Source organism: Poecilia mexicana, unplaced genomic scaffold, assembly GCF_051168715.1.
Source record: "Poecilia mexicana isolate PSO_F unplaced genomic scaffold, ASM5116871v1 scaffold_23, whole genome shotgun sequence".
In the NCBI taxonomy this organism is placed as follows: Eukaryota; Metazoa; Chordata; class Actinopteri; order Cyprinodontiformes; family Poeciliidae; genus Poecilia; species Poecilia mexicana.
The window spans coordinates 8,882,809-8,904,057 of NW_028263392.1; the positions used below are offsets into that span (position 1 = coordinate 8,882,809).

General features: G+C 40.0%; 1 protein-coding gene across 5 annotated transcripts in view; it reads left to right on the forward strand.

Moving 5' to 3' along the window:
- The window catches only part of ptpn12 (protein tyrosine phosphatase non-receptor type 12), a 43,081-nt gene that overhangs the window by 8,970 nt on the left and 12,862 nt on the right, over positions 1–21,249 (forward strand). For all 5 annotated transcript variants that reach the window (XM_014992591.2, XM_014992588.2, XM_088003383.1 and 2 more), the window contains exons 2-12: positions 8,821–8,929; positions 9,813–9,889; positions 10,041–10,136; positions 11,622–11,660; positions 12,611–12,682; positions 12,827–12,886; positions 13,867–14,009; positions 14,606–14,672; positions 14,754–14,831; positions 15,748–15,846; positions 18,768–18,853. In XM_014992591.2, the coding sequence (XP_014848077.2) occupies positions 8,821–8,929; positions 9,813–9,889; positions 10,041–10,136; positions 11,622–11,660; positions 12,611–12,682; positions 12,827–12,886; positions 13,867–14,009; positions 14,606–14,672; positions 14,754–14,831; positions 15,748–15,846; positions 18,768–18,853 (926 nt within the window). The remainder of the gene's footprint in view (positions 1–8,820; positions 8,930–9,812; positions 9,890–10,040; positions 10,137–11,621; positions 11,661–12,610; positions 12,683–12,826; positions 12,887–13,866; positions 14,010–14,605; positions 14,673–14,753; positions 14,832–15,747; positions 15,847–18,767; positions 18,854–21,249) is intronic.

Sequence of the window (21,249 nt, forward strand, 5' to 3'; positions counted from 1 at the left end):
TGGATGCTTGTATTCCCTCAGAAAATGAGAATCCAGCTGTGTTTGCTCGTCTGAGCTTTTATGAGCTTGTTTTTGTGCGTGGGTGCAGAGGGGCGCACCGCAGGGCTCGGCTGCTGGTCCTCGGTGCGTTTGTGTGTGGCGACTACTGTCTGCCCGCCTCGTGTTACTACACCATGAAACACGACTTCCCAATTTCTTCTGGTGTCACAAGTCTCCCTGGTTCTCACCCAAACCCTTCCCACGGCTTAACTCAAAACGCAGCCTCGGAGACGGCTGCTTCTGAGAAAAAAACCGTAACACAGTATTTCCGCTCTGTAGTTCTGGTGTGTGTGTGTGTTTGTGTGTGAGAGAGAGAGGCTTTAGTGGATGAAAGCGAGCTGACCCACCGACATGGCAGAAGAACTTAATTGATCAAGATAAGGAGGCCACACACGCTCACACACAGAAAATTTCCACTGATGCCGTCTTCTGGTAACATGTGATTTATGTGAAAGGAAATAGTTCAATAGATGAGTCGTGTTGTCTGTATGTGAAGCAAGGAAGCAAACTTTAAATTCAAAATCGGCTGCCTTTAAATAAAAAAAATAAACACACACACACACACAGTGGGGGGTGCATTTATAATCTGACTTGAGAAATTAATCTTGCCAGTTTTTCTCCTCAAATAACTTTGAGCTGGGAAGCAAAAACTACAAACTTGGACGCACTGAACACACAATGACCCCCCCTGGGTCCCAGATGACTGGGATTATGTGAGGTTTGTCCACATCTGCTTCCTGCTGCAGGGCTGGATCCAGAGAGGGAAATTATATCCACACTAATACCACTTAACCCTTTTTGCCGACATACAACGAAGGCTACGTTTTAATTTAAATCATGTTCAAGCTGGTCATTTGTTGTAGCCACTCCTGTTAAAAAAACAAAGTCCACTTTTATATCACCTTCATTTATTCAGTGAAATACATAAATCCCATGTTAAGAAATATTGATAATAAAACAACAGCTAGCATGTTTGTTTTAACTAACAATCCCTTTTAAGAAATGTAACTCAAGCATTTTCTAATTTGTCACGTTTTTGTAGATCAGTTTCCAGGACATTTTAATTAGTAATCTAGTGTTTGAAATGTCTCTGTAGCAACCATGTGGCATGTGGCACAAGCATGTCTTGTCCTATTGCAAAGATGAATGCGTGGAGTTTGCTAAACCTTACCAGGACTTTAACTAGAACAGCCTCGTTCGAGCAGATGTGACTGAACTTTTTCCTCTACCAACGCCACGTGGGTTTGGTGTGAAGCAGAAGAAGAATATGCAAAATAAAGAATCTGGTGCCCAATTTTGTTTAATTCATGACGATGTGGGCCTGTTTCTCTTCCCGTACATCTTTAGGGAGCTTGTGAATGAGTGGTGAGTTTGTGGAAATTAATAATTTCTTAACTTGGGATTTTGTTTATCCAACAAATATGTGCCGTAACCCCCCCGCCCCCTGTCAGAGCTCAGGAAAAAAAAAGAAGCACAAGATAATTTTTTCTTTACTCCATCTGTACTCTGTTCTGTTAGACGCTCATCTGACGTCTTCTGCCTCCTTCCCTTCCACGTCCTTCCCGTTGTTTCCCTTCATTTATTATTTCTTTGCTTTGTTTTGACTCCGGACAATAAAGAGGAACTTCTCAGTCAGGAAGCCCAGTGAGTAGTTTTTCTGTGGCGGTCTGGGTTTGCAGCAGGACACAGACGGTACATGCACGTTTGACAGATCTCTGAGGAAGTGAGCACCCTGGCCGAAATGGCTGGCTGAGCCGACTGCTCTCAGTTCAGTGTAGGTGCTCCCCGCAGCCAAAGTTAGTTCAGTCTAATCTGACCACAGCTTGCATCAATTGTCACAGTTGCAGACTTTGAGGTTTGCGATTGTCGCCTGCGTGGTTACTCGCTAAATTTGTTAAACAAAGCGGTCCAAGATCCTGTTTTTAGCCAGAAAAGCCACATGGCACTCCGTTGCATAACTCCGTTTGCGTGCAGTGATTGTGGCAGATGGCTGAGTAAAGAAAACGAAAGGGAGACAGAAAGGAAGGGAAGCCTGGTGGCTGATAAAAGGAAATCAAATTCTGCTTTGTGTCACTGAATGACAAGCTGTTATAGCCAGCGCGTGTGCATGTGTGAATGCTGCCTGTGCTCCACTGACCTATATTGGCCAGTTGTCATTAAACGGAAATGACAGCGCCAGGATGAAGTGTGTGCTGGTGAGTGTGTGTTTACCCGTTTGGAAACCGATGCAATCTGTTTGATGTTATCTTTGGAGAGATCATCAGCTAGCAAAGGCCAGAGTACTGACTCACGCTGGTTATCAGGGTGGAGGGTTCGTGTTTTTGGATTCGTTTCCTCACAAGCCAAAAGACTTGATGAGTTTGATTCATGAGTGGCGATTGAAGGAATACCGACACCAGTCCATGGGGGGTCCAAAGCCAATCCTCAGCATGTCTCCTGCCTGTTTCAGATGTGTCCCTGCTCCAATGCAGATCAATCGGTTGCCGAGTTCCCCTCCTCAGTATTCTGCAGAAACCTGCCAGGACACCGTTCATTTGATCTGGGTGTGTTGAAGCAGGAAAGCATCTAAAACTGATGAGACAGACAGAGGCTCCTCAGGGCTGGAGATGGTCAGCCGTTTCCTCTTCAGTCTGTGTGCATCTAGTCTGTCACTGAAGGAGCTCTCCAGTTCTGCAACAGCTTCTTGCATGAGGGTGGCAGACATTGCCCAACAGAGAGATTATTTTAGTCAGACTTCCTCTGTAACGTAAAACGACACGTCTCAACCCTGGACCTCCTTAAAAACTGCATTTTGATTCGGAAACTTACTAGAAGCAGCCTTTAGTTGAGAGGTCAGCTTGGCAAATAGGCTATGTGTAGGTTTGCCAACTGTGCTGTCAAAACAACGTTAACAAAAGCAATTAAAGGCGCTTCAGTGGTCTCCATAATATGACGGTCAATGTTTTTCAACTGGAAAAATGTCCAGTGGTCGAGGGACAGAGAAGAAGGGAAGCCTAGCTTGACCAGCAGTGCACAGCAAAGGCTGTTTTGAGTTACATTTCATACAAACTGAGGACACTCTTAATCTGGGATCTCATTGCAAAGACTTGATGCCTTAGGAAGAGTCTGAAAAACATTCTTGTGGCTTAGAAATCTTTACCTTGTAAAACGGCTAACATGCTGTACCTACCCTTACCTTCCTTGTCTTTTAAACATTGGGTAAAATATTTCTATATAACAGAGAATATAACTTCAAAAATGAAGATACAGCTTTGATTACCGCTTATTCCAGTTATGGACTTGCATTACTGTTTTTAAAATGGATTCCTGGTGTGTATCGTTGTTTTAGCTTGGAATGGATGGTTTTAGCCTTTGGCCCTACAGATCACACACCTTCACCTCACTGTTACCCAGCAGGCGTCTGTCTTTTTCCGTCAGGCCTTTTCAGTATTCTGCCGTTTAATGCACTGTACTCCATTCAGTTTGAAACACGAAACATGCTAAGCATTCACACTCTTCAGGATGCAGCTTTTTGTCAAATCATTGATGTTCCTGTTGCCCAGGTGAATTAAAAAAAAAAAAAAAAAAAGTGAGAGAGAGAGACTGATTCTGGAAAGAGCAGGAGGCAGACCCTTTTAGTCTCCGCGCTGTTGCAGGGCATCTTTTTCCCTGCATGCTTTTGCGGCGTGGCAGATAGATTTTTCTGAGAGCATTGTAAGGGCTGACCTATTTTAGCTTTTGTGTGTCTGTGTGCATGGAAGGTGACCGTCGGTAAAGGCTTTCTACCACCCGCGCTCAACGAGCCCACTTCCTGGCCACAGTCGAAAACCTTTTCCCCACCGCCTCTGCAGGAAGAGCACGTTTTCAGCCGATCAGCTCTCAGTGCTGGGTTCAAGAAACAGAATGTGTTTCTGTGTGTGTACATATGTGTGTTTGTGTGTGTGTGAATTATTTATTGTGCCAGGGAAGTACAGAGATGATGGCTTATTCAGAGAAGAGGAGAATCTAGGCTAGAGTCAATATCGTCTCTTTCAGCTTCTGTAGCGTTGTCACATTTGGCACATCTTTCCCTCCTTTAACTCCGACCCTTTTATCCAGTAACTGCTCTGGCATCCTTGAGTTGTGTCATCCAAGTCATTGTCTAAAATATTTCTGTTAACATGCATGAGTCACAAACACCCGGAAGGGGGTCTCTGAAGTCGGTGTTGGCCCCTGTGCGAGCTCCACCCTGTGAGTTCACAGGAAACTGACCGAGTCAGTCACGCTGGTGACTTCTCTGACTGGCAGGAAGTAGGAAACAGAAACAGGAGGGGGAAACGTGGAGAAACAGGGGCACAGTCCATCTCCAGAGGTGAAAATAGTTCAACTTTTGTGTTATTGCTGTCCAAACTCTATATAGGATTACCTGCTTTAATAATCTAAATCAGAAGAGAAGTTCATGTTTATTCAGTGCGCTTTAATTTGACACTATTAAGTAGTCGAGTGAAACCAACAGGGTTCAGATGAGACCAGAATGAAAACTCGTACTTAATATTCACACCACAGTGAAACACGGTGGTGGCAGCATCATGGAACGGGGTGCTTTTGTTTAAAAATGACATTTTAGAGTGGGAAATGTTGTTCCAGTTCAGTATATTGCCTCCTCTACCCTGTTGGTTGTTGCCCTTTGGTGGAGTTAAAGATTCAAAAAATAAACTCTTGATAGCAGCAATATTTACTTATTTATCTTCTATCTTTACACACACCTTAAGATGCTAGGAGAGTGTATTGAGAGTGTGGGAATTAAGTAAAAGCTGCAAAGGAAAGTTTTGTTTAGACTATCCTCTCCTCAACTTTTCAGTTTGTTTCTCCTCTGTATCTGTGATACTTTTTCTAATGTTTTCCTTTCATAACATCACTTCTAACGTCTAAGTTGGTTCGTAATAAACATGCTCCGCTTTTACACGAGTCTGTCCTTGTGCTTGCTCATGTCGGTGTTTGATTATGTGGGGAAGGAAGTAGAAGTAATTAGAGAGAGGCTTCAGGACAATGGTGATTCAACGTTGTACACGTACCTCGCTAATTAGAATTAAATTGCCATGTTTTTCTTGTTTGTTCACGTATCATTGCAGTGTAAAACATGCGAACATATAAAGTCCTTGGAAAATATTTCTCCTCTGTCCAGGCTGATAGATAAAATAGATCTTACTCGTATTTATTGTACTGCACACATGGCTGGGATGAAAATTCTTGTTTGGTTCATTTTCACCCTCAACAACGACTGGAGGAGAATCACAGCATGTTTTCTTCCTCATCCAGATATTGGCTGGATAATGAAGAAATATTGTTGCTTTACAGAGTTTATGAAGATGGAAAAAAAGGAACGCAGAGGGCACACTTTTTAACATCTTACCGATTTAAACCTAGGTTTGAGTAGCTTTGACTTTTTCTTTACTCAGTGAGAACTCCTAGTACAATGTGGTCATCTGAACTATGGTCAAGAAACCAAGTTCTATAATCTCAAAAATCGCCCGTAAAACACAGATGACTTAGTTTGTGTTCACATATTACGTTTTGTGGTCTTCAGCCAAAACGAGCCGTCATTTAAGTGCCAGAACGCGCCCCAGTTTACTTTTGTAATGAGGAAATTGTGTTATTTTCTCCACTTTGCTGGAAATGGAGTGAAATGTTACTACAAAGGGAAGCTGCTTATCATCATTACTGCTTGAGGTTTTTTTTTTCTTCTTCTTCTTCTTTCTGCTGTTTGTGTATTTCTGTGCGTGCATGTTGTCGGGCTGCAGCCCAGCACAGAAGCAGACCTCTGTTGCAAATGTAATTCACATGAGGCCAGAGGAGCTGTAATGCTATTACCCCACACTCTGACATAAATGAACACACACGCACAGCTGTGCTGCCGCCCACGTTCACTCTGCGTACCTCAAACTCCCTTTTCTCCTTTGCTTCCTCTCCCTCAGTCTCTTTGTTGTGGTTTACAAAGATCATCATGTTTTTAGGGCACTTCTGTGCTTCTGGTATTAACTGGTTGTAACTTCTCAGCAGCTCATTGTAAGCACTTTTTTTAAAAAAGAAACCTAAATTAGTCCAGAAGTTGGAGAAGTGAAACAGGAACAGGAGGTAGGTCTTTGGAGATTTGGGGAAATTCAGGAAATTCGCAGTACATGTCCGCGTCAGTAACAGGAGGAAAGCCTGCAGCCAGGGCCAACAAGCAGAGGTGGGGCCATTTTTCACACGAGGCTCCAGAAGCCTGAACGCCCACGCCAACTTTCTCAGACTCACTGAGTAACGGAGGGGAGGAGAGACAGTCGAGATGCAGATATGCCTAATGTTTCACAAAGAAATGAAAGTTCTGAGAGGATAAAAAACGGACTCCTGAGAATGATGGTTTTTCATCACTCCTCAAGGTTTTTAAGTCGGCGCTCTTTAAAAGTTTTACAGTGATGTACCAAATTCTGAAAATGCTAATTAAATGTATAAATTGTTAGCAAAATTTCCACCAGAAAACTTGCTAAGCCTGGCGGTTGGGTGCTATGGCAGTCACTCATCCATCGTGTTTTTGAGTTAAAAAAAAAAAAAGTTTAAAGTTAACAGAAAATTTGAAAATATGACTTGATAATTTTGTGTTATTGAAAAATTGGAAGGTTAACATCTGAACACCAACTATAAAGTCTTAAAAAATACAAACATTTTAAAAAGACTTAAATAAATAAGTAATGCTTATGGGGGCACAAGTAAAGCCTGGTGGCCCACCAGGCTTATAATGCACTGGGGGAAACCCTGTTTTAGGCATGAATTACCACAGATTTACTAAGTCCAAAATAGCTGATGCAGTTTTGAAATTTAGCTTCCCCATGTGTTGGCAAAAACAGTTTGGTATCACATCTTCTTCTCTTTGAAGACTCCCTTTAAACTGGAAAAGACCCCACCAAAACAAAAAAGAAATGGCCCCAAAATGAAGGGTCTCTGATGGTACGAATGAAATGTTCTCCCTGTTGTTCAAGAAGGTTCCTAGAATCTTTTCAGCACACACAAAACGTCTGTGACGATATCGCAATGGTTCATTATGAGCCCAGTTCCAACTTCACCATGCAAACACTCTTCATGTTGAGATAATTCACTACCAGGCTGTTGTACATGCGCTCTAGCAATAACAGAAACGGCACAATATCCTGAAGGGGTTTAGTACTCTGCGGTCATTCACTGATGGTCGTTGCTTCTCCACATTAAGACTGAAACTGATGATGGAGGTGGAGAAACCTTTACATTATAGGGATTTTACAAAGACTTTGAGGAACCATCATCGTGAACATGTACTGCTGCAGCCCTAAGATTTCAGCTTGATAGGATGGTCAAGAAAGCAACAGGAAGCAAAACCCTTTGTGCCAAATAGTAAGAGAAGTTGTGTCAACTTTTATTTTACCTTTCATTCAGCAGCATTCAGTCTTCAAGCTCCTGTGGATGATGGGACAATCCTAACCCAGTCTTTGTCATATTTGGTGTGTCCTTTTTACTAGGGCATTTTGGAGACGTCACATGATGCCATACAACGCTAAACACTTCAAACTGCGGTTGTCCGCTTAGTCAAGGTGTGAGCTGTGAGGAAAATATGCAACGACAACAACAACTTGGCATTAAAAAACATCAATACTACAAAACTACTTCTCTCTATTCCTCTGCCTCTGTTCTCAACGTCACATTTTTCACTATTAGTCAGTTAATAATACACTAATCTATCTCTTTAATTAAAAATTTCAGAAAGCGGACTTTTTTCTTTTAGTCATCTTCTGCTGAATACGGTCGTATGGTTTTTTTTTTTTTTTTTTTGTACCAATAAAGCTTTCAGGCCCAGTGCCTGATGGAGGTCACCTTGATTTCAACAGAGCTCAAATCACAGCACATGAATACTAGACTGAGGTCTATAAACGGCAGAAGAAAACCCTGGGTTCAGAGCTTGATCGTTTAGAAATAACAGCTCTCTGCTCTTTGAAATGTGTGTGACATGAATAATAAAACATTGTCCTCTGTTCTCGGCCTGTGTGTTTGCGGATGTCAGGCGAAGTTTCGTCCCGTCAGCTGGGAGACTGTAATTGTTCCCCTTCCCATTAACCGAATGCGTCTTCATCAGTGTCAGCGTATATTGGATTAGGCTGCGCTGAACTTTTATGCACCGTCATATGAAGAGAAAAGGGAGTGCGTTTGTGAAGCTTTGATGTGGCGCTATTAATAGCCGTGTCAGAGCTGACGAACGCACACTAACATGCAAGTTTGCAGCCAGGATTCCTGTAAGGACAGATATGAAGCACAATGCCTTTTTATTCCGGCTAGCTGTGGTTTTACCAGACTAAGACAATCATATTGGCAGGCTGCTTGTGTTCTCGGATTTTGTTACAGATAAACTGACAAGTTACTCCTGTTTTAGATTTCTATCTGTTGTGCTCAGAGACGTTCACATGGACAAGAAAACAGAAATATCCAAAGAACCTCATCAATATTTGGTTAAATGTCTCCAAACAGGTTGAGGAGAGAATACGCTTCCCATCAGAAATGGCATCTGACACATTGTGCAGTGCACTGGTACTGTAATAGCCCCTCGGCATGATGTTGCCACCACCGTGCTTGACAACTGGTTCAGCGATCTAAGCCTTAAAAGCCTCACCACGACTTTCTGTGGTTTATACAACCGTAGTCTTTGAGTGACTGTTTTGGTTAGATGATTGAACCTTAGTTTAAGAATTGTGCAATCGCTTCTGTAAGAAGCATCAGTGCTTATTATCCACTAATGTTTCTTTTCCTTCTGTATTTTAGCGGTTGCGGCGGCTATCGACCAAGTACCGAACGGAGAAGATCTACCCCACCAACGTAGGAGAGAGGGAAGAAAATGTGAAGAAGAACCGATACAAAGACATACTGCCATGTAAGTCGTGGTTCAGCCTCCAACAAAGCTCTAAATGTAGATTTTCTTCTTCCTTTCTCATGTATATATGCATTCATGTTGTTGCTTGTGTGTGTGTGTGTGTGTGTGTGTGTGTGTGTGTGTGTGTGTGCATGTGCGTGTGTGGAAGATGTGGGCATTAGACCATTAGAATAATGCTCGCAGTTTTCATCCGGTCGCAGCGCTTTCACAATCTAATCTCTCTGCAACCTTGTGTCCTGCAAGGGCTGCAGCTTTCAAAAATTCGTACATCTATCAGCTCAGCTTTAAAGGTCACCACCTGACTAGACAAATCCACATTTCATCAGAGATAATATTAGCACCTAGAAGGAAGAAATAAATAAATAAATAAAGGTTGGAGATTAGTACGAGTGCAAACATTTCAAGGATGATATGAAGATTTTACAAGAAAATCTTTTTTTTTTTTTTTTGTTCTGTGTGCTGAATAAACGGTCATCTTTACAAGTCATGGGATGTTTTTGTTTGTTTCTGTACGTAACAACCCCAGGGAAGCTTACGTGACCCAACGTCTGTCCTACTTTTTCCTTAATATGTTTATCCTCTGTTACCCTCTCCTTTCTCCCCATCCATTCATTAAAGCTTTTAGTGAATGAGCTGATAAGGCAAAGGAAGAACTGGTTCACCCATAACAGATGCAGACACGCACGCGAGCACACAGATGCTGCTGTACATAGCAATGAGGATGATGATGTTGTTGTTTTTTTTTCCTCTCTCTGAAACTGAGCGCAAAACCCCGTGGCCCCGTTTGACCGTTTTTACCTCCTGTCTTATTCTGTTATTGCTGTTGTGCTCACTATTAGAAATAAATAAGCATATTAAACCACTTTTGTTTTCCTTCCCACAGTTGACCACACTAGAGTAAAGCTGACATTAAAAACAACCAATCAGGACACAGATTACATCAATGCAAACTTTATTAAGGTAAAAAAAAAATAATATATATATATATATATATATATATATATATATATATATATATATATCATGTGGATTAAGCAGTGAGATTATGTCGTCTAGTTTTGATTCGGACCATGATTTCTTTGATTTATTCTTCCACTGCATGTTTATTCAGGGTGTTGACGGCCCGAAAGCCTACATCGCAACTCAGGGTCCGCTCCCAAACACGGTCATCGACTTCTGGAGGATGAACTGGGAGTACAATGTCGCTGTGAGTGTGATCCACCGTAGAGGAGAGTCGTTATTTAGGTGCTGGGAAGGTTACACAAACATGAACCAGAGTAAAAACAGGCATTTTAGGTTATATTCCTGCTGTTTAGAATTTTTTTTTTTGTATAAAAATCATTTTCATGAGTCAAAATGATGTGTCTGAGCTAAAAATATATTATTTTTCTCAGGAGAATCTGTTAAAATAAAACCAAATTCCTTGACAGAATCATACATCGTACATATAGATCACAAACAAAGGATCAAAGTTTTTATGAATCACAAAATTTATTTCAAAGAATCTGTGAAAAGTGTGAAATATTCCAGTTCTTACGTTTTTTATCCATATCCATTTGAAATTCAGAGTTGATCCATTCAAGTACCTTCATTTTCGAACAAGAGGCGATCAAATCAAGTCGAAAATCATTTATAAGCCGTCTTGGCGCTCCAGTTTAGCACGAACAGGAAGCCACAAACGTGTTACTTTGTGTGAAGGGTTAAGGTCTCAGAGTTGACTCTGCATGAATGTTCATGTAGGTCAAAACATACTCAAGAAATCATGTTTGAAAGCTTTTAAAAACGAGCAGGCAAAGCAGCAATATTGAATTTCAGGGTAACACTTTATTTGAAGGGGGGTGAATAAGACTGTCATGACACTGTCATAAACACGACATAACACCTGTCATGAACATGAATAAGCCTTCATGAATATTTATGACTGTTGTCATAAAGCGTCATTCGGTAAATTATGACACTTTTAATACGAAGTTGACATTATTCAAAATGTCTTTGTTATGACAACTTGACATTAACCAGGAAATCATTACTGATATAAATTTGTTATAAAAGTATTACTGATTGCACTTTAAAAATTACGTAACTTTGTTATTAAAGGTAAAGTTTAAACAGTAATGATTTATTGGTTTAATGATTTATTGGTTAATGTCAAGTTGTCATAACAAAGACATTTTGAATAATGTCAACTTTGTATTAAAAGTGTCATAATTTACCGAATGACGCTTTATGACAACAGTCATAAATATTCATGAAGGCTTATTCATGTTCATGACAGGTGTTATGTCATGTTTATGACAGTGTCATGACAGTCTTATTCACCCCCCTTCAAATAAAGTGTTACCAATTTCAGTATTGGGACCAGCGAGGGGCACAGCATGATATTAACTATTTTAATGTTTTATGAAATAAAACGGCTGCAAATCTAAATGATGATCTGTATTTGTATTTCTATGTGTATGTACTCATTCATATGTACATTTCCTCATCTATGTATTCTGTACAGTTGTAGCAACCTCCTGAACGGTGTCTGTTAAAATGATTCAGGAAATGTGTTGGAAATCGTTTCCTCGTATCAAAACCTGCACAAACACAGCGTGCTCAGATCATATTAGGCATCTCTTACCAAACATGCAGTGTTCAGCTTTGTGCATGTATTGATTTGTATTAATTCCTCCCGTCTGTGTCTCTGCAGGTTATTGTAATGGCTTGTCGAGAATTTGAGATGGGAAGGGTAAGGCTGTGACTCGTGTCAGTTCAGACAAAGTGTTTGCACAGATATCTCTGTTTTTATTGCCTCCATCGAAGCTGCGGCACGCCGTCTCTGCACAACCTTCAACAAAATCTCAAAGAATTATTTTTTCCCCCCTCCCAGGGTTTCATTCTTTAGCATTACTGTTGAAGGTTGTTTATCCTTGAAGATTTTCAGATTTTCTGGCGTTTCTTTGTGGATGTTTTTGTCTCTCCTGCATGTACTGGAACGTCTTTATATTTAAACAAAAAAAAAACAAAAAAAAACCTTGAATAAATTTCAGTTGATCCACATTTGGGTTGAAATAAATTGCTTGTATTTCCTCGTGTGTACACTATTATGCTCATATCTGATAATAAGGTATTTAAATAAGCAGCTTATGGCCGTGGGAGGAAGATTAAATCAACTTTGCGTATTCGATTGTGTTTATTTAGATTGATTTGAAAAAATCTTTCCAATCTGTTCAAGCACAGCATATTTTAAAAACTTATATGCATGATTAATTAAAGGGGGAAGCAGTGTTATAGCAAGAAAACTTTAAATTACAGAAAAGAAGAAAACCATTCCAAGAGGATAGTTGACAGATTTCTGTCTATTAAAAAAAATAAAATAAAACTAAGAATCTGAAGAGATGTGACTATATAAAATCAGAATTTAATATTTGTGTAAGACAAAATGAACGCAAACAACAACAAAAACTGATCAATATATAAATGAATCGCAAGTCTTGTTTGTACTTTTCCCCTCACCAAACATCCTTCAGCAGTTGAGAGTCCACGCTTGTCAAAATAGTTTTCTGTCTTTTTCTGCTTTAATTCTCTCTGCCTTTGTTCTTGTCACTTCGATTGTGTACTTCAGACTACAAAAGGTTTGTGTGCGCAGGAAGCAGCGGCATCTCCCTTTGTGGTAACGGCTTCTCTGTTCTGCTTTAGAAAAAATGCGAGCGGTATTTTCCATCACGAGACGAGGAGCCCTTGAGTTTCGGCCCTTTCAGAATCTCCTGTGTAAGTCGAGCAACGTGCGATATTACAGGCGTGTGTTGAAAATAAAGAGAAGCGTTCATCTCACACTTTGTGTTGTGATGTGTGGCTTCGATCAGGGATTATTAAAAATGTTTTTTTTTTTTTTCTTTTATCTTTGTTTTCAAGGAATCAGAGCAGCAAAGAACGGACTACTTTATCAGGACTTTGACGGTGCAGAATAACAACGTAAGTCCTAAAAGAACCAACGATCACAAGTCTTTGTGTTTTAAAGCTCAAGAAAAAGCATGAGCTTTATGTCTTTTAAATAAAGCTGGAAAGTGTTGTTTCTCTTTAACTCTAACGCCCCTAAATGAAATTCAGCGTAATCAGTTGCCTTAAATACAGCAGTAAATCGTCAATCTGTGTTGCATAATCTCAGTAGATGATCAGCTGTTCTGTGAAGGCCTCGGAGGTTGTGTGTGTTGTGGAAAACTAACACTGCATCAACCCATGCACACACTTTCTATGATGAAACATAGTGGAGACGGCATCATCCGGATGCAATTTTCTTTCTTTTTTTTTTTAAGCAGGAAGTGGTCAGAGTAAATGTAAAGGTGGGTGGAGCTAAATACAGGGCAGTCATGAGAAAACACTCCTGCTAAAGACTGGAAACAGAGGTTGACTTTTAGTAACTTGAACCACACAAAAAAAACTTTTATTTTTAAACTGAGAAACAGAAGACGGAAGAATCGGAACGCTTTTTATGTTGTCCGTTTTGTTTTTCCTACATTGATGCGTCTTTTCTTGGAAAAAAAGAAAAAAAAAAAATCCAATTTCTGTTCCCCACTACTGCTTTCAACTTGGACATTTTGGTCTTCATGGCAAGATGTTCAGAGGGCAATAATTTCGATCCGAGCGTACAGAATCCCAGTCCGAGTTCAACCCTAAAACCAGCTGAGAACGTTGACATTCACAGATGCTCACCATCCACTCTAACTGAGCTACTTAGCAAAGAAGCTGCAACAATTTCAGTTTTCAGATGTGCAAAGCTGGTAGTGATGTGCCCTGGAAGACTTGCAGCTGTTGCAGCAAAATGCGGTTTTGTATTGGCTTAGGGGGGGGGCTGAAAACCCATTCCACTCTTCAGATTTTTAGTTATTTTTTTGTTGTAAAACAAGGCAGAAAACCAAATTCTTTAAGTTTTAACTATTTATTTTGCCCTGCAGGAAACACGGAGGATATCTCAGTTCCATTACATCAACTGGCCTGATCACGACGTCCCATCGTCGTTTGACTCCATATTGGATATGATCGGACTGATGAGGGAATACCAGGAGAACGACGACGTTCCCATTTGTGTTCACTGCAGGTAAGCTCACGCAAAAATAGCAAAAGATAGGTGATTATTATAACACGTATTACAATAGCTTCGTGCTATCGTACTGATCAAAATAATTATTAGCAATTATTAAGGAACCCATAATTAAAGAGATTGCATTGAAAGAATGAGCGTTCAAGTTCACCACTGCACATGTGTTTGCGCACAAGCGCACAGGCCTGCCTCCATGTGTGTGTAATAAGCTGTAATGAGCAGCCTGGGGACGTTTCCGGGTTCCTGTGTCACCCAGCAGGACTCAAAGCTGCGTGTCTGTTTTCTGTGAAGATGCTTTGTGTGGGCTGATGTGGAGACAGCCGGCTCTTTAGAGTCACAGCAAGCTGTTTGACAGCATGAGATCAGGTTTTATGATTTTATACATAAGCAGCGATTAGCCTCTATAGCTTCTGTCGCCTTCCTGTCTGCAGAAGGTGTTGCTCTGCTTTTTAAACATACATTTTTTTTTGTTTAAGTGCCTGGCCGCTAATAGAAAATAAAGCTAGCATTTGGAGAGTTTTCATCTTAGCCGTAGGATTAAAACTCTCGTGTGTGTGAGTGCTTTCTTTGATGGGATCTGTTTGTGTGTGCAGTGCAGGTTGTGGGAGGACGGGGGCTATTTGTGCCATTGACTACACGTGGAATCTCCTCAAAGCTGGGGTATGCAACAAATATGAACCTTTGACACCTTACTCTTCACATCAACCTTAAAGTCCAACGTCCGGTCCGATCTCTTTCTAGAAAATTCCAGAGGACTTTAACGTTTTCCGGTTGATCCAGGAGATGAGGACGCAGCGGCACTCTGCTGTCCAAACAAAGGTTTGTTCTTACTTCTTCGTCTAACAGCATCCAAAATAGATTCCTTTATTTAGGGAGGCATGACATCACTTCTGATGTCACAACGTGTGATGAAGTGATCAGTAAAAATATTACAGATCATTTAAAATGATCATTAGATTATTATTTTAAATGATCTGTAATATTGGTGGTTCACGACTTTGCTGTAGTTGCCTTCCAGTTATCTGCTGAGGTTGGACTCACAGTTTGAATAAAAAAAAAATTGCATCCGTCCCTCACTGCTATCTTTGCCACTGTGTAATTGGAGTACAATGTGCTTGATATGCGTTAGCTGAATGAAAAATATTACATTATTTTCCGGTTTTTGTTTCTTTTTTGCTGAAGTAGGCGAAGAACAGATTCTCTTCCTTTTGTTTTTCGTTTTACTTTCCGACCAGTTCACCATCTCAAAACTGGCTAATCCTGGTCACTTACGCAGATAATCAGTATTTAGGAAATGCATTTATTATGATTTTATTATTATAACATTATTGATTGGTATAAAGCAAGTTGGACCCAGTTACATCGATTTCTTTCATTTTAAGACAGACTGGATTTGTTTCAATCTGCTGCGGTCGTCTTCCCTGATTCTTGTCTGACTTTTCCTCCAGGCTGTTTGAATGTCACAACATTCTTGTTCTGCCGGTTGAGGCTGTCACGCCGGTATTTTTGAAGTTTGTTTCTTGTAAATTTTCATACCGTGCAGATGGGACTTTTTTTTTTATTTTTTATTTTTTTTCTAACATGCTTTAGATTTATGGCCTCTTCCTAAGAGAAACATTCAAGATGAATGAGTTTTTCAATTTAAACCGAGTCACTGAATCTTTCAATTGTACCATCAACATTTTATTCCTCTGCTTGGCCAAACTCACTTTGCCTGTATCCTCTCTCCGTCTAGGAGCAGTACGAGTTGGTTCACAGAGCAATCGCTCAGCTTTTCGAGAAACAACTGCAGCTTCTGGAGAGCCCCACCAGCACGCAGATACATGATGGCATGGTACGACACGCTCACATTGCACTGATTTCGTCTGGTGTTGGAGAGACAGGATGTGGCTGAGTAACACTTGGAGTAGGAAGAAGCCAAATAATTAGTCACAGGGGGGATAGAGGGAAGGAGAAAAGGAGGAGAGTCTGCTGTCTGCAAACTCAGAAGATCAGGAGGTTTTGTGCCTGAAGGAAAAAGATCTTTTCGTTCAGGCTAATGCCAGACAAGCTCCTCTGTTGGAAGGAAAAAAAAAAAAAAAAAACTTTTGTTCTGTCTGCCACCACTGACCTCATTGAAGCTTTTTTTTTTATGCTGTCTTCCATCATCCCGAAAACATGGGTACAAACCGATCTCGTACAGTTTTAGAGGCGATTCGGAGTCAAAAAGTTAATGTAACGCTTCTCTCAAATTCGCAGAATTGAGATGAGTAAAACCAGGTGATTATAGGTGATTTTCAAACCTGTAACTCCACACAGTTTTCCTATAAACCAGCCCTCTTACTGAAAACCCATGATGCCCCCATCACCGTGTTTTACAATGTGAACTTTGTGCTCTTCCTAGTTTTCTGCAACACTAAGTTGTTTGCACAAAGAAAAGTTTCATTTTCGTCCCTCGGACCAGAAAAACTTCACACATGCTGGTTTGTGGTAAGCCAACATGTGGATAACAAATAAACATTGTTTTATTTATTGGTAACAGAATAAAATGGGCTGAAAGCATCCAAAATGTTACACTTTGTTACTTGTTCATTTAATCATGCAACTTTTTTTTGTCTTCCACTTTACAATTATGCATTACCTTCTTTGAGTTTAGGACATAAAAACCCAGTTGGATGGTTGTTCTAATGTCAGAAGTGAAAAAGTTCAACTTCTTTTAGCGCCATATCATGCCTCTTTCTTCTTTTAAAGCTGGCATAATGTCGTGAGGGCTTACGAAATGTCTGCTTGCAGGGTTTGGTAAGATTACCACATGATTTCAATATCATCACAACTTGCTCGGAGTCTTCCTCACAGTTATCTCTTCAACAACTGTTTGTGATGTGCTTCTGCTTCTGTGCAAACAATAGGAAGATTGTAATGTCTAAAAACCACAGATGATGAGAGTTCTGGCAGCAAACCAGACGACTTCCTGCTCAGGAAGCGCTGACATCGATGCACTTTGACTTGTAAGCGAGAGACACCAGTCCTTTGGGAAAGGGCAACAAATCTTTCAGTCTTTAAAAATACAGAGTATCCGTTTTCCACAGTGCGTCTTTGTCTCTGATGGTGAACCAGGATCTTACTAACCATAAGATACTGTATTACTGTATATAAAAAGAGAAAGGAACTGGAAAACGATGACTTTCTGTCGCACGTTATTAAACAATGTCGCTGGGTGCAGCTGATCCGGCTGTTTCTCTGCAGAGATCACGTCCTGATGAGAGCGACGCTCCCACACGCCTCCGCTGCGTCTGAGCCGCCAGATTTTTAATTTGCCCTCCCCGGATCTCGCAGCGGTGTTCGGAAACGTTCAGGATTGATGTGTGGATGATTCCAAAACAATGGCTGACCCCGAGGAAGCCAGACAAATCTAACAAGAAATAAGTCTGCACTAAATGGAAACGGTCCTTATTCCCTTAAAAACATCACATTAAGGTTCTTTTTGCATGGAAAACTATCATCGATGTTCTAATGAAACCTGCTCATTACACATTAATTTATGTTGTTTGATGCAATAAACAAGAGCAAACAAAACAATTAAATAATTTCAATATTCCTACAAGAGTTGGACATGACAAAATAACAATAAAATGTGACACTTTAGTACATTGTTGCATTTAAACTCTTATTACATTATGTTTTTTTGCTGCCGATTAAAACTTCTGTTACTTGTTTGGTAGTCCAAAAACAAACTCCTGCCTCAGCCCTCCGTTTATCGGAGAGATGATCTGACTCAGTTCCTTCGCAGACTGACTCATGTCCAGTCAGCCATTGTTGGTGATTACGACGCCCACACAAGGTGCTCCACACGGCAACAGGAACAATGAAGCCTACACATACGCGCATCCCACACTCGTTCCTGCGCTCGACGGTCTCCCACCAAACATGTTCGCGTGCGTGTCCGATTAGTGAGCCGGAGCTCTGGACGTTTCCTACCGGAGGTTCAAGTATAAGAGTTTATAAGAGTTTATGACCATTAAGGTTTTCGCAGGCGAAATAAAATAAAAGCAAGAGAAGAAGAAAGAAGAGTAGTTTGGAGGAAGGCGGTATCTTTCAGAACAGTTTTGCTGCAGTCACTTGTAACTTTTACTCTTAGAGCATCCTAAGGGGAAGAAACAAAGACTAGAAAATTAATAAAGTTTAACCATAAACTTCGAATTTGAAAAAGATGTGAGTTTGTAAGGCGACTGTAGTGATGCTATCCTGATCACTTTAACAAAGTTTGAAGCTAAATCCCCAAATATTTGTGTTATCCATTTCATGATGTCACTTTTAATTTAGACCTTGAAACATCTTATAACAGGTTTTAGTTTCTTGCCTATTTTCCTTACAGATTTTTTTTCATAAACTTGAATTTTTTTTGTTTGTTTTTTGACATTGTGCACCTTTTCTGTTCAGAACTTAAACATAAAGTTAAGTAGATGTAAACATCAATTTTGTCCTGAGAAATTCTGATTTATATTTCTAGAAACTTAACACATATATACTAGATCGGGATACTCAACGGAAAGATCATTTACAATTCAGCCAAGAAAAATGGGGCCAAAAATGGCTTTAGTTGAGGATGAATCTATATTTTAGAAATAATGTCCAAGTTATAAGTATTTATTGGGAAAAGAAATAAATAAAACCCTCATAAAAAAAATTAAAAATTATGTATGTATATATATATATATATGTATATGTATATAATATAAATCTGAGAGGTTTTTTTTTTTTTTTTTTTTTGTCCAGAACGAAAGCAGTCCGGACAAAACGAGCATTAAGTCAGACGAGGAACGATGGGACACTCCGCCGCCTAAACCTCCTCGCATTCGCAGGTAATACTTCGTCCTCCTCCTGTTTTCCTGTTAATATTCCTACCAAACCAGCTAAACTCAACCGTTGAGAATAAACCAAGTCACATTCATCCTCCACAGAGATGAATTAACAGGTTCATCCCCGGGTTGATGAGTAGGCGGAACGCTGTTGGACATAGCAGAGGTGGTGTTATGTTGGGAGAAAAAATTAATAAATTACAATACTGCACGTTTCTCTCAGAGAAGCGGTTCCTGGCTCCTGTGCTCTGAATCAACGCGCAGATGCAGCCAGCCTTTGGTTTTTCAGTGAGCCTTTGTTTGGCTGGTTATGGCTACCAGAGGCAAAGTTGTATCTATAAATCATTTTTGCAACTCGCTGCAACACTGTGCAACTCTACATAACGTTGGATACAACACGACCCAAGGCGAGTTAAAGTTTTCATCTTTCTCTGTAAACAAAAAGTCTTTAAAGCACATCCAGACGCTTTGTTTCAGACACCAACTCTTTATGTTTTATATATATGAATACATAGTTATCCTCTTTTTTAAAATATGTTATTTCTCTCTGTTTCTTTTTCATCTTGTTTTTTGCTCATTTCTTCCCCCTCTCTCCTTCCTTCACTTGACATTTTTCTACTTCAGCTGTGCAGTATGTGCCCATCAGGGGTTCTGCTCCACTTCTTACAGTCTATCCACAGAATGCATTACCCTCCCCCCCATTACTTGCAGCCATATATAACACTTGACAACTTTTTTAACAAGGTTGAAGGATGCCTAAAAGTTGCCTCAGCACTAAAGCTTTAATGTCTGAGAGGATGTCTTCTTGCCAGGAGGCATTATATCATTTCATATCTTGCTACATAAAGTTTTGACAAGAAATGTTTGCTTTAGCACCATATTGGGTGGTGGTTGTTCCTCTGCTTGATCATTTGTGGCATTTAGTGAATTCATTGTTTGCACATGCAGCTGCAGCAAAACAGCCTAGATATTTTTGAAGATGGCGTCTTAGGTTTAAACTCGCCAACTAGATTTAAAGGCTTTTATTTCTGTTAGTTTCAGGCTGGCAGATTACAACGGCTTAGGTCATTTCCATGTCCAAAGTTGAAAAATGATTAAAATAGATTGTAGGAATGGCGATTTGTCCAGCAAAAAGTTAATTCTAGGGCAAACATTGTCAAAAATCAGAAGTTTGATCTAGACGTAAAGTACTTGGAGATGTAAAACTTTGTGACAGTCCCTGTAATTCTCTGATGAGAGACCACTTTAGCCAAAAAAATTTAATTAAAATAATTGAATTTTTTGACAAAGAAAATGGATAAGTGGAAAATTCTGGCATCATTCAGATAAACGTAATTATTCGTGCTCCATTTCTGACCAGTATTATCATTAGATCCCCCATTTCTCCTCGCAACTGTTTCCCATAATATTTTATATTAACAAGCTGTGCAGTTGCTTTGTAAAAATCAGTGAAGGGAAGCAGCTAAAAGTCACAACATGTCAGCCATGTTCATTGTCTCCAACCTAAAAAGTAACGACTGGCTAATATTACATGTTGGTAATTAAAAATCAGAACATAAATATTTTGTAACCTCTCATTCATGTGGCTCAGACACTGAAAAAAAAAATCAAGGCAGAAGAGCAACTGCCTATTATGAGTAAAAACATGCTCAGTTTAGTTTAAATGCATATTAGCAGATGTTTTTGTACAGAGTACACATCAGAAAGTAAAAGTTACTTTAAAGTTGTTTTTGGAGAAATTTCACATTCTCAAACATTTGTCTCAGCGTCGTTTCTTTTGTCAGGAAAATATTTTTCTGTTACCGCTACACCACCAACCATTTTTGAGGTAAACAAACTCAACCAAAGTTCTAGCTTCATAAATATGACGGCATCCGATATACATTTTTATTGCTTTCTCTTATCAAATTCAGACTCTTCTACTCTTACTTTTCTTTTTTCACCCCCTCCTCTCCCTTTTTTTTTAAACTAACTGGTTTGATGGGAAACATTTTCCAGAGCTCCTAATTTTAGGATGTGGCTGTAAGTGAGCTGTTTACTGAAGAGCTTCTTTCCTGTTCTTATTAAAACACACAAATTTGAAGTTTGAGACGCAGCCAAGAGAGCAAGATTTCCTGGAAGTGGGACAGAAGAGGGTATTCTGGGTGTCTCTTACGCCTCTTGTCCTCCTCTGACGTCTCAGTATGCCTCCTCTGTCTCTCAAGAAGTAATGTGACGAACTTATTCAAGCCTAATCTGCTGATGTTACGAGCTATTTTTATCCAGATAAGCCACGTTCTGCCAGCCGCACTCCCACTGGGTCACTTTGGTGAGTGTGTGTGTTTAAGGGAAATTATAGTTGTGTGTGTGTGTGTGAGAGAGAGAGAGAAGGAGGGAGATACAGCAGGAGTGGAGTCATG